The sequence below is a fragment of the Geotrypetes seraphini genome, chromosome 10 (assembly GCF_902459505.1).
Source record: "Geotrypetes seraphini chromosome 10, aGeoSer1.1, whole genome shotgun sequence".
NCBI lineage: Eukaryota > Metazoa > Chordata > Amphibia > Gymnophiona > Dermophiidae > Geotrypetes > Geotrypetes seraphini.
This window is the reverse complement of record NC_047093.1, coordinates 97,490,572-97,503,831: the sequence shown is the minus strand read 5'-3', so window position 1 is coordinate 97,503,831 and position 13,260 is coordinate 97,490,572. Positions and strand designations below refer to the sequence as shown.

Sequence of the window (13,260 nt, the reverse complement as noted above, 5' to 3'; positions counted from 1 at the left end):
CATATCCTTCCTAAGGTACGGAGACCAATATTGGACGCAGTATTCCAGATGCGGGCGCACCATCGCCCGATACAATGGCAGGATAACTTCTTTTGTCCATGTGCCTTAAAATAAAAAGTAAACAATTACAAGATTACAAAGTAACCAAATTTGAAAAGGCAAGTTGAAAAAAATTGGCTTTCAAACTTTTCCGAAATGCCCAAAAATCAGAGGTTAGATGGATAGCATCTAGAACCGAGTTCCATAGTAAAGGTCTGGCTACTTGGAACATACGTGATCGATTTGCAAATTTGGTGACAGAACAAAGAGTGGGAACAGCCAAAAAAGCTCTGTCTTGTGATCTCAAAGAACGAGAAGGCACATAGGTCTGCAGCAGAGAAGCAATCACCTTGGGCAATAGATCCCGGACAGATTTGAATACCAAGATTAGAAGCTTAAATTGTATTCTCCAAACAACCGGCAACCAGTGAAGTTCGGCCAGCATACGTGTAACATAGGAATAACGGGGCAATCTAGCTATTACCTTGGCAGCGGTATTTTGAGCCACTTGAAGAGCTCTGAGTAGTCTTTGGCAAGCTGCAAAAAAGAGAATTCCAATAGTCTAGATGCGGTAAGACATAACTCTGCATAATCAGTCTAAAGTTCGTAACTGATAGCAAATCCCGTAGTTTTAACACCATCCTTATTTTAAAGAAAACAGTTTTGAGTACTGAGGCAATGTGGCTGCAAAATTTTAACAAGGTATCACGGATTACTCCCAAACTCTTAATTTCCTGCTGTATTAAAATGGTAATCCCAGCATACACAAAATTAACTAGAGCACCTTTGATACCAGTGGAGGAAAGCCATAAAATCTTAGTCTTTGAAACATTCAGGCAAGGATGGTTCATAGTCATCCATTGTTAAATCTCATCCATATAATGCGACAACAACTGGAAGCAATCTGCTGAAAATTCAAACAAAAACTGCAGATCATCCACATAGATGCAATATTGCAGACCAAAGTCTGCAAACAACTTCCCAATAGGTGCCAGGAAAATATTAAATAACATTGCAGGTAATGAAGAGCCCCGAGACACTATGAGCTTCGGAGCAGCGCAGAGCATTCAATTTGTCGGTGGCACTAAAAATCTCTTCTGTGTTTTTGTAAAAGGGTCGTTAATTTTTTTTATTGGTTTGCAATTTTATAATTTCAATTATAATGTGCCACAAAAAACATTTGTTCTGTTTAGTGTGGACCTAAAAAAGTTTGAGAGTTCTGGAAAAGCTGAGCCTAAACATTATCCAATAAGTTTCCCTGTGGGCAAATGGGACTGGTGGTGGCAAAAACAATTTCATACTTCATGTCCAGAGATACCACCCCCAGAAATAAATATCTATAAAATACAATATTGCATTCCAATAAAAGCTGCTTTGTTCAATTTCTGCACCTAGCAGCTCACATATACTAGAAACAGACCTGCAGCTTCAGGGAGCACATACAGTGTTATCCTAATAAAGAGGCCAAATGAAACCAGCGGCTTTAGATCCAGCTGAAATTCGTAACTCAGTTTCAGCCAGAAGAACCAAACCGAAACTGTGGTCCTGCCCCCTCACTGTAAGATCATCCCTCTCCCCGAGTCAGCCTCCCCCCTTGACAGAAAACCATTACTCTTCCAGGCCACCCACTAACTTTGCCCTTTCTTCCCCTCTGTAGGCCCTCCCCTGTTGCTCTAGATGTCTCTTTGGTGCAGGAGTATCCTAAACTGCTCCTGCTCCTACTAGCTATGTTGTAAAAATGGTGGCTGCAACTTTCCATGACAGCCTTGCGAGACTGCTGTGAGAGGTCGTGGCTGTCATTCTGGAATTAGGAGACTCATACAATTCCTCTCTTGGATTGTCTGTAAAAGTATTTAGGAGCTACGTAACAGCCAAAGGATTGGCATTCAAAAAGCAGGGAGAGAGCCCACAATGCATCATACCGATTTTCTGGGTCTTCCTCGTTGGCATATGGTACGAAATTCCCTCTTGGTTGTGTGTAGTTATGGTACTGAGATGGAGACAGGATCAAAGGAGGAAGATCACCTGAAGAGAGAAGGAACATGGCATCCAAGTTAAAAATCTCACTTGAACATAAGCAAAAGAGGTAATTTTTATTTCACTTCCATTTTCTGTCTCCTCTATAGATTAAAAGCCTAGATCAAAGTGGCTTACATTATTATAAACAAGGCATAAAAACAAATAGCAATCCTATACAAACTTCACAATAAAACACAGTTCTCCAGACTCCCATGAAATTCTCCTAACTCCAGAGAGACTAGGAGTCCTATTTTACACAGAAGGATTGAAAATGAGGGATCCGGGTCAATAAGTGCTCAGTTTCAGTGATAATTTAGAAAAGGATGTGCTAATGTAGAGCATCTTCTAAAATGTTCCCAGGAATGCATGTGTATTAGCTGGCATGTGCAGAAGGAGCAAGCTAACCCAAAACACATCCAAGTCTAAATTTCAAAGTGGTATGGATCTCCACGAGGAAATAGCAGCTTTCTGAAATTGGTATTTTTTTTTTTTTACTGCCTTTTTAAAGAAACTCACCTAAGGTGTGTTAAAAAAGAAATAAGGGGGCGTGGCCATGCAGTGAGCAGGGAAGCTGCGTATTTCCTGAGTTCCGTAGCTCTCCCTCCCACACTGCTCGTTTTGGTCAAAATTCTGAAGCAAGTATTGACCCAATTATTCATTTTATTGTTCTGCCTCCTCGTATGGACAAGTTTGTCCAGAAAAACGGTACAGAAATGGCCTCGAAGGGTGGAAAATGAGGGGTCCTGCTGCAAAATGGCAGGCCTTGCCGAGGAGCTGGATGCTGTTAGCAAAGTGCTGGTGGTGAAGACTACATAGGCTGTGGTTTTGGCGCTGGGATCGCGGCTGGATAAAGTGCACAAGACTCTGACTACTCTGTCTGCTATGGTAACTGAGTTTGCATCCTAGGTTACTAAGGTGGAGAATCGAGTGAGTACGGCAGAAGATTCCCTGACAAATGTTCACGCGGAGCTAACTACATTGCAGTGCAAACTTGACTCTTGTGAAGAAAAGCTGGAGGATTTTGAAAATCGTTCCAGGCAGAATAACCTTCGACTGGTGAGTATACCTGAAGTCATTTCGGACAATGATTTAGCTGCAATCCTGGAGAAATGGCTCTCGGCCGAGCTCCATACTACTTCCACCCTGGGTCCCCTGCGGATTGAGAGAGCTCATAGGCTGGGCAGGAAACAGGCTGGAGCAGCTCGACCACGAACTATGATCCTACATATTTTGAACTTTGCTATTAAAGATCTGATCATGAAGACGTACCGGCAAAGGAAAGACCTAACTTTTCAGAATCAAAAAATACTCATATTCCAGGATTATTCCGTGCAGGTGGCCTATCTCAGGCAGGGTTTTTTGCCCATCTGCAAACAGCTTTCTGAAAAGAACCTGTGCTTGGGGGTGGGAGTGTTGTGTGACCTGGAGTGGATGTGTCAAGTGTGAGTTTTAGTTTGGAGTCTGTCTGTCAGAGTGAGGGCTGGGCACCCTGGCAATGGTTTTTGAGTGTTCTACACGTATTGTATTTTTGTATGGTTCTATGACCCCTAAGAGAGGTCTTCGGTGCGTGTCCTGGAACGTCTTGGGAATTAACTCTCTGATTAAAAGAACTAATATCCTTCCCATAGGCCAACTAATATCCTTTCCCATAGGCCTTTGCTGACATTAGTTATGCCAACTGAAAATGCTGATTGCTAGGCTAACAACCTACTTCGTGGACAAGGTGCCCTGAGCTGAGAGACCGAGACACTGAGCTTCTCAACCGAGGAGACGAACATCCATGAGCAGCACCGTCCACTGTAGTTGATCCAGACTCACCCCTTGGACTAGATGAGAGGTCTGGAGCCACCAACAAAGACTACAGCTAGCCAAACCCCTCAGAGGAATAGAAGATCCAGGCTGTGCCTCTGGGGCGACCACCTCCAAAGAAAAGCATACTGAAGCAGACGCATGTGGGCCCAAGCCCACCTCACCAAGTCAAGGGAAGCCATCATAGACTCCAAGACTTGGAGAAAATCCTGTGCCCGAGGATACTGGGACGCCATAAGCAGGTAAATTTGAGATTTCAATTTGCTTACCCGGGCCTCTGGGAGAAAGACCTTGCCCAAGGAGGTATCAAACAGAACTCTAAGATGCTCCAGGTGCTGAGATGGGGTCAACCGACTTTTGGAAAGGTTTATAACCCAGCTCAGCGACTGCAGGAACTCCATCACCCGAGTCGTGACACAAGTGCTCTCCTGCAACGACTCCGCTCGAAGCAACCAGTCATCCAGGCAGGATTGAACTAGAATGCCCTCGTTGCGCAATGATGCCGTGACTATCACCAAAACCTTGGTGAATGTCCACGGAGTCGTGGCCAGATCAAAAGCAAGCACACATAACTGAAAGTGCTGAGCCAAGATCGCAAAGTGAAGGAAAACATTGATGGGAGGTCCTGAATAGAACATGCAAGTAAGCCTTCAGTGTTTCCATGTGAAAAGAAGGAACCCTGAAAGCCTTGATGACCCCTTTCAAAACTGAGGGGTCGTTAAGTCCCCTTTTCTTGGGCACCACAAAGTAAACCAAGTACTTGCTGGAGAAACACTCCTGAGGAGGTACTGGAACTACTGCTTAGAGATCTAACAATCTTTAAAGGGTCTGGTGAAAAGCCTGCGTCTTCCACAGTACCTGACAATGCGACGCTAGAAAAAGATCTGGCAAGGAGTGAGCAAACTTCAGAGCATAAACATCCTGAATCACCTCCAAGACCCACTGATCGGATGTAATTTCTGCTCATTTTGGAGAAAAAAAAAATCACACATCTGGGCACCCACCGGAATCAGACGGGGCTCCAGCAAGGCGTCTTTGGGCAGGACATGGTACGGGGCAGTGGTGGAGGGATTCTGAGCTCCTCGACGTGCCCCCCAAAGGACTGCATGCGCTGAAAGAAACCAACCCCTGGAGCAGCCCCATGCGCATGGTAGTATCTGCGGAACTCCTGCAAACATCCATGAGCAGTGCAAGCCCTAACAGCTGGGCGAGCACGGTCTTCAGGCAGGCGGGGCACTTTAGAGACCATCAGAGTCTGAACCAACTTATCCAAAAACCTCTCCAAGCAAAAAATACCTCCTAAAGCGAAATTTAGTAAGCTTTTAGTCTTGGACGCTGCAACCGCTAACCAAGCGCGAATCCACGACGAGAGGTCACCCCAAAAACTATAGACTTAGCGGACATCAGCACCAAATGCTAGAGGGCGTCTGAGAGGAAAGAGGCTGCCATCTGAATCTTTGCCACTTTCTGATCCACGAAGGAACAGTCATCAGACTCATAGTCAAGGACATGCTCGGCCCACCGAAAAACAGCCCGAGGTATGAGCTCCTCACATCTAGCCGCCTGGACACCCAAGGCAGAGACATTAAAATTGTGCTGAAGAATGGTCTCCAACATACGCTCCCCAGAGTGCTGTAAGGCAGAACTGCCCTCTACAGGCATAGTATGCCATTTAGCAATAGCTGAGACCACCACATCCACCACTGGCGTCTTCCAGGTAGTCCTATCCCCCTCTTGGATGGGATACAAATGAGGCCTTGAGCTCGCCAACCAAAACGGCTGGTCTGGCATATTCCACTGTGCCAGAATATCCCGAAAATCCTAAAACATAGGAAAAGAGCGGGACGCAGAGCAGATCCCCTAAAGATGAGGGTTCTCCACACGTGGGGTCTCAGGTGGCGCCTACTCAAAGCTCAACACCGAGGAAACCTGAACCAGAACTGGGAGCTCATCCCTCTGAATAAAAAGGCTGTCCCTCGAGAGGATCCTGGAGGTCACCCCAAGGGTTCAGGTCCTCATGCATTGGTTAAAATGCTCCTCAAAACAACAAGTCCTCAGACCAGACCACCCGTGAGCGCCAGGATGAGGGAGGAGGAGGGGACACGAAAGAGTTAAGGAATCAAAATAGCAGGAAGCACGAAGGGAACAAACCCCCCTCGAGACCTCTGGGGCACAAGCAGGACCCCCAGCCACCTGAATATATGCTTTACACAAAGCAAAAGAAAAATGAGGGGAAACCCCCCCCCGGCGGCACCATGGGACTCCCTTCCACAGCAGGGGACCCAGCTGAAACCTGTCCCTGTTATACCAAAACAGGGAGAAGGTCACCTGAGGATAGATACAAGATGGAGGGGCTTCCTGACAAAAAACGAGAAATCGCGCCATAAATAACCCCTCCAGTGCCTGTAGCAGCTGGGAAGCCTGAACTGTCCCAGCCATTAAAGCAGGCAAGCCGGCATCAGTTGTGAGAGAAAACAGCTGACAGGAAATCCCCAGCTGCTTTGGCAGTAAGGGAATCCTTTTTACCCTTACCGTCAGCGGCTGAGGAAATTCCTCCGTGGGTGGCAGGGGAAGACCAGGCTTCCCTGCAAACCTCTGCCGGCTCGCAAGGGGAGCCCTGGACGCTGGCACCCGTTGCCGACAAAGCTCCTATACCGCACCGACCCGAACAGTTGTTTTCAGGCCGGCCACGAGTGCCTCGCGTCTGGAGCACAATGAGCACTTTTCCCCTGCAAAGTGCTCATTGCTCCATAAGCAATCTAGCTAAAAAAAAAAGTGCCGGTACAGTAATTTACAGCAAATTTAAAGAGAAAGCAACCCTTCAGGATTTTTTTTTTCACAGAACAGACTCCATTTGGCTCTCCAAACAGTATGCCTTACCAACCAGGCGGTAAGGCTTACTGTTGAGGCACCTCTAAAAAAAGGTTGGGGAGATGGAGAAAGGGGGGGAGGGACCCGTGACCCACCGAGTTTGACACCCCCGAGGTTGGATGGACCCCAAACAGGGTCCACCCAAGCTTAATCTGGCACCAAAAAGGGAACAAAAAGCCCTAAACAAATTCCAACAGCCCTACCAAGGGAGATGGGTACAGCTCACCACACCTGCTGGAGACTGAAGTAATTAGGGAGGAGTCACCTGATATATACTATTCCAAAGTTTTGTCTCAGTCTCCACCTACTGGTCATGATGAGATATAACCCGCTTCTAAGATTAACCTATGCTGGTCTGGAGAGTTGCTAAAAAAAGGCGGATTATAAATAAACAAACCATATACTACCCGTATTTTTCATTCCATGAGACTCACTCTTTTTCCCCCCAAAAAGTGGGTGGAAATAAGGATGTGTCTTTAGAAACAAATATATCCCCCACAGCGTTATCTCTAAATTGTGGTGGTCGGTAGATGGCTGCTTACATTGTATAGTGAGCCCTCCAAAACCGACTATATCTAGATAAAGATGACACCTGCAGGCATAAGAGCTATTGTTGTGGTGTACAGGTGGGTGCAATAAGTTCTGGCTGGGTTTTGGAGGGTTCACCATACAATATAAGCAGGTTAAAATGACATGTTCCTGGGACTTTTAAATGTGACATTCACTGCAGTACCCCCTAGAATGCCCCTCTGTTCAGATATCTGTGTGGCTAGTTTGCTAAGAATACTGGCTGCTTGGACATGCCATTAGCTTGTTTTTGTGCATTTTTCATTTGGACATCTTATATTCGAAAATGGCCAAAAAAGATAGATGTACTAAGGGCCAAAACTTCTAGATCAGTGATTCCCAACCCTGTCCTGGAGGACCATTAGCCAGTCAGGTTTTCTGGATAGCCCTAATGAATATGCATGGGGCAGATTTGCATGCCTGTCACCTCCATATATGCAGATCTCTCATATCCATATTCATTAGGGCTATCCTGAAAACCCGACTGGCTGGTGGTTCTCCAGGACAGGGTTCGGAACCATTGGTTTAGATGGTCATTTAAAAAAAGAAAAAGATAGACATCTTGCTGTTTTGAAAATGGACATTTTTTCTACTGGATTTCTGGACATCTTTCCCAAAATGTCCAAACTCAGACTTAGACATCCTATCAAAAATGCTCCTCCATGCTGTTTAACTTGCTTTTTTCCTTTTTACCAAACTTTTCAAACCTTACTCATAAGAGTGGGAAGACTACAGATCCTTGTGGAATGCCTTTGGAAAGGAGGTAAGAGGATGATGAAGAGTTGTATTGTACAACCTTAAAAGTGCAGCTCTTCAAGAAAAAGGAGAACCAGCTCAAAATTGTTCCGGTAATTCCAATGGATGCTAACTTCTGCAGCAAGGGTATAATTGACAAGGTCATATTATGCAGAGTGATCCAAAGGCACTACTAGAGTGATGAAACCTACATCTGACCTACTATCTAAGTCATGGGTGCCCAATACGTTGATCGCGATTGACCAGTAGATCGCGAGGGCAACGCAAGTTGATCGCGGAGCTCATCCAGGCTCCATGATAGACTCGCATTGCCTTCGCGATCTACAGGCCGATCAGCCTTCCTCTCCCCGATGTCAATTCTGCCTTTGGAGAGGAAGTTCCGGGCCAGCCAATCGCTGCCTGGCTGGACCTGAACTTCCTCTCCGACGGCAGAATTGACGTCGGGGAGAGGAATGCTGGTCGGCCCGATGCTTCTAATCTGCAGGGAGAGCTTGGGGCAGCGGTGGCTTGGAGGCCTGTTCCCCGATGGGGGCAGCAGTGGCTTGGGGGAAGGGCAAGGAGAAAGAAAGAAAGGGGGCAGGCAGGGAGAAAGAAAGAATGAAGGGAAACAGAATTAAAGAAAGGGGGAACAGGGAGACAGAAAGAAAGTGGAGGGGGCAGGGAGAGAGGAAGAAAAAGTTGGGGGAGGGAATGAGGTCTGGACTAGAGGAAGCATACAGGAGGCTGAAACAAGGGAAGAAATATTGGATGCACAGTCAGAAGAACCAAATGCAACCGGAGACTCATGAAATCATCAGACAAAGGTAGGAAAAATGATTTTATTTTCAATTTAGCGATCAAAATGTGTCCGTTTTGAGAATTTTTATCTGCTGTCTATATTTTGCACTATGGCCCCCTTTAACTAAACCGCAATAGCAGTTTTTAGCGCAGGGAGCCTATGAGCGTCGAGAGCAGCGCAGCTCCCTGCGCTAAAAACTGCTATCGTGGTTTAGTAAAAAGGGAGGGGGTATATTTGTCTATTTTTGTATGGTTGTTACTGAGATGACATTGCATAGAGTCATCTGCCTTGACCACTTTGAAAAACCCCTGGAATATAAATGATATATAAATGATATGACATTTTCTCTGCATACAGTGTGTTATGTGTTTTTTTTTTTTTAATTTATTGTTGGTAGATCATTTTCACTTGGCCATTTTAAAAGTAGCTCGCAAGCACAAAAAGTGTGGGCACCCCTGATCTAACTCATTCATTAGGGAGGTAAGAACGATCTCAGTGTTGAAACCAGCTTGAAACACTGCCTGTTGCAGGTGCCCAAGAATTTACTTATTCAACACGAGACTGAAATTGAGAGAATACAATAATTACCAGGAAGTGAAGGGTCCAGATTTTTCTTCTTGAGAACTGGTCTCACAAGTACAGATTTAAAGTTAGATGGTAACATTTTCTTTAGCAGAGTTTGTGAAACCGTGTGATGCATAGTATTGTTTAATAGCAGGACTTGCTTGGTTTTTTTTGTTTTTAGTTCTGCTTTTTTGGTGAGGGAATAAAGTAGTGTGATCACTGTGTTGGTCTACTTTAAAGAGAAAAAAAACAAACCAGAAAGGAAAATAAGGTGATAACATGTTTTGTTGGTCTAACTTGATACATTTTTGACAAGCTCTCAAAAACACCATGTTTCTTTTGTAACAACTACTTTTACCGTTAATTTGGGACTCAGATTTGCTTGTTATTTTGTTAAAATGTAATACATATTAAAAGAAAAAGGAAAGGGCCTCCAGAGCAAGAGGAATACCCTCTAACCCTGGGCCTCCCACTGCATGAAAATTATGTCATTGCTATCACCCTCATTTTTGTAAAGAAACTTCCAAATTCATAAATCTTGCAATACGAGTATATACAGTATGCATGCATCACATCATCACAAATGAGCTGATGGTTCTTCTCTCTCTGACACTGCAGAAGTTTAGTGACTGTTCTAAATGAGCGAGGTCTTGCAATACAAGTATGTATAGTATTTTGTATTAAAGTTTTGGGGTTGTGGAACGAATCATCTGAGTTTCCATTATTTCCTATGGGGAAATTCGCTTCAATATACGAGTGCTCTGGATTACAAGCATGCTTCTGGAACAAATTATGCTCGCAAACCAAGGTTTTACTGTACTTCTTTAAGGACTGTTAATAGGTCTTTCTATACTCTCATGCACTGATAAAGTGGAGAAGCATCTGGATGCCTCGTTTATATTTTGTGCCTCTTTTGGTCCAGCTCATGATCTGCTGGGTGAACTTACCTATTTCAGGAACTGAAAGAGCCACTGTCATAGCAACGCAGACAAAAAAGGCAGGGAGCAGGATCTGTGAAGAGAGTGCCTTGGTGTTGCGCTTGGCACAGTGGAAGCGTTTGATGATGAGACCTTGGAACTGCCTCAGTTTCAGCCAAGACCCTTCAAGCTTGTAACTCCCTTGCCCAGTCTGGGCTTCATTTTCAGCCTCTGGGTCTAGGAAACCTTTAAATGAAGAGAAGATAACATGACATTCACACATTGCTGCTTAAAACTAGGTTCATGAACTGTATTTTTCTTGTGTTAAAGCTAAGTTTTACCTGCAAAAGTTAGAGGAATGGTCTAATGCCTGGCAACTAAAATTCAATGCAGAGTAATGCATTTGGGGATTAATAATCAGAAAGAACCGTATATGCTGGGAGGTGAGAAGTTGATATGCACGGACGGGGAGAGGAACCTTGGGGTGATAGTGTCCGAAGATCTAAAGGCAAAAAAACAGTGTGACAAGGGCGGTAGCTGCTGCCAGAAGGATGCAGGGCTGTATAAAGAGAGGCGTAGTCAGTAGAAGGAAGAAGGTGTTGATGCCCCTGTACAGGTCATTGGTGAGTCCCCACTTGGAGTATTGTGTTCAGTTTTGGAGACCATATCTGGCGAAGGACGCAAGAAGATTTGAAGCGGTCTAGAGGAGAGTGACGAAAATGATAGGAGGCTTGCACCAGAAGATGTATGAGACTGGAAGCCCTGAATATGTATACCCTAGAGGAAAGGAGGGACAGGGGGAGATATGATTCAGACGTTCAAATACTTGAAGGGTATTAAAGTAGAACAAAATCTTTTCCAGAGAAAGGAAAATGGTAAAACCAGAGGACATAATTTAAGGTTGAGGGGTAGTAGATTCAAGAGCAATGATAGGAAATTCTACTTTACAGAGAGGGTGGTGGATGCCTGTAATGCGCTCCTGAGAGAGGTGGTGGAGAAGAAAAGGGTGACCGATTTCAAAGAAGCGTGGGATTAACACAGAGGATCTACAATCAGAAAATAATATTAAATATTGAACTAAGGCCAGTACTGGGCAGACTTGCACGGTCTGTTTATGGCCTTATGTGGGAGGATGGGCTGGAGAGGGCTTCAATGGCTGGGAGGGTGTAGATGGGCTGGAGTAGGTTTTGACAGAGATTTCGGCAGTTGGAACCCAAGCACAGTACTGGGTAAAGCTTTGGATTCTTGCCCAGAAATAGCTAAGAAGAAAAAATTTAAATTGAATCAGGTTGGGCAGACTGGATGGACCATTCAGGTCTTTATCTGCCATCATCTACTATGTTACTTAGGTGAATGAGGAAGGAAGCATACAGAAACTGAATTTATGCATTTTGGGAAACACAGCTTGCATGGAAGGCTATTTCCTATCAGCAGTACTGCAGGACATAAGAACATAAAAATAAATGGTCCATATAGCCCAGTATTCTGTTCTCATGGTGGCCAATCCAGGTCACTAGTACTTGGCAAAAATCGAAAGTGTAGAAACATTCCATGCTACCGATCCAGGGCAAACACTGGTTACCCCCATGTCTGTCTCAATAACAGACTCTGGACTTTTCCTCCAGGAAACTGTCCAAATCTTTCTTAAAACCATCTATGCAATCCGCTGTTACTAAAACCTCCGGCAATGTGTTCCAGAGTGAAAAAATATTTCCTCGTATTGGTTTTTAAAGTATTTCCCTCTAACTTCATTGAATGTCTCCTAGTCTTTGTAATTTTTGACTTGAGTATAAAATCAATCCACTTATACCCATTCTATACCACTCTAGATGTATTTTTTTTTTCCTTCCCCTTTCCCCTCCACTCCCATTGGTTCCAGTATGTATTCTCTGGTTCGGTATCCCCTACTTTTTTTTTTTTAGGTTTTAATTGACATATTTAATTTGTATAATATTGTAAACCATGTAGTTATCTATTAATAGATGATATATCAAGTGATAAATAAACTTGGAAATTCGCACACAGGATTTTGTAGACTTCAATCATATATCTCCTCAGCCATCTCTTTTCCAAGTTGAAGAGCCCTAACCTTTTTATCTTTCCTCATATGAGAGGAGTTCCATCCCCTTTATCATCTTGGTCACTTTTCTTTTAACTTTTTCTAGTTCCGTTATATTTTACTCCAGATGATGTCGCACCATGGAGCGATACAGAGGCATTATAAATTCTTAGTCTTGTTAACCATCCCTTTTTTAATAATTCCTAGCATCTTGTTTGCTTTTTTGGCAGCCACCACACATTGGGTGAAAGGTTTTATCATATTGTCTACAATAGAAACATAGAAATATAGAAAGTGACGGCAGATAAGGGCCAATGACACTCAAATATTTTTCTTGGGCGCTAACCCCCAAGTTGGACCCTAGCATCTGGTAACTATGATTTGAGTTATTCTTCTCAATGTGCATCACTTTGCATTTGTCCACATTAAATTTCATCTGCCACTTGGACGCCCAGTCTTCCAATTTACTAAAGTCTGCCTGCAATTTTTCACAATCCGCATGTGTTTTAACAACTTTAAACAATTTAGTGACATCTGCAAATTTAATCACCTCACTCGTTGTTCCAATTTCCAGATCATTTATAAATAGGTTAAAAAGCACCGGTCTAAGTACAGACCCCTGTGGCACTCCACTGTTTACTCTCCTCTATTGAGAAAAATGACCATTTAACCCTTCCCTCTGTTTTCTATCCGATAACCAATTCATAATACACAACTGAACTTTGTCACCTTTCCCATGACTCTAATTTTCTCAGGAGCCTCTCATGAGGAACTTTATGAAAAGCTTTCTAAAAATCTAGATACATTACATCAACTGGCTCACATTTATCCACATGTTTATTCACACCTTCAAAGAAGTCAAGCAAATTGGTGAGGCAAGA

At 44.0% G+C, this 13,260-nt stretch overlaps 1 protein-coding gene across 6 annotated transcripts in view; it reads right to left on the bottom strand.

Annotated features, from left to right (window-relative positions):
- ABCA2 (ATP binding cassette subfamily A member 2) overlaps positions 1–13,260 on the bottom strand; it is a 602,913-nt gene that overhangs the window by 144,357 nt on the left and 445,296 nt on the right. For all 6 annotated transcript variants that reach the window (XM_033959797.1, XM_033959792.1, XM_033959793.1 and 3 more), the window contains 2 exons: positions 10,351–10,566; positions 1,962–2,064 (listed from right to left, as the gene is read on the bottom strand). In XM_033959797.1, the coding sequence (XP_033815688.1) occupies positions 1,962–2,064; positions 10,351–10,566 (319 nt within the window). The remainder of the gene's footprint in view (positions 1–1,961; positions 2,065–10,350; positions 10,567–13,260) is intronic.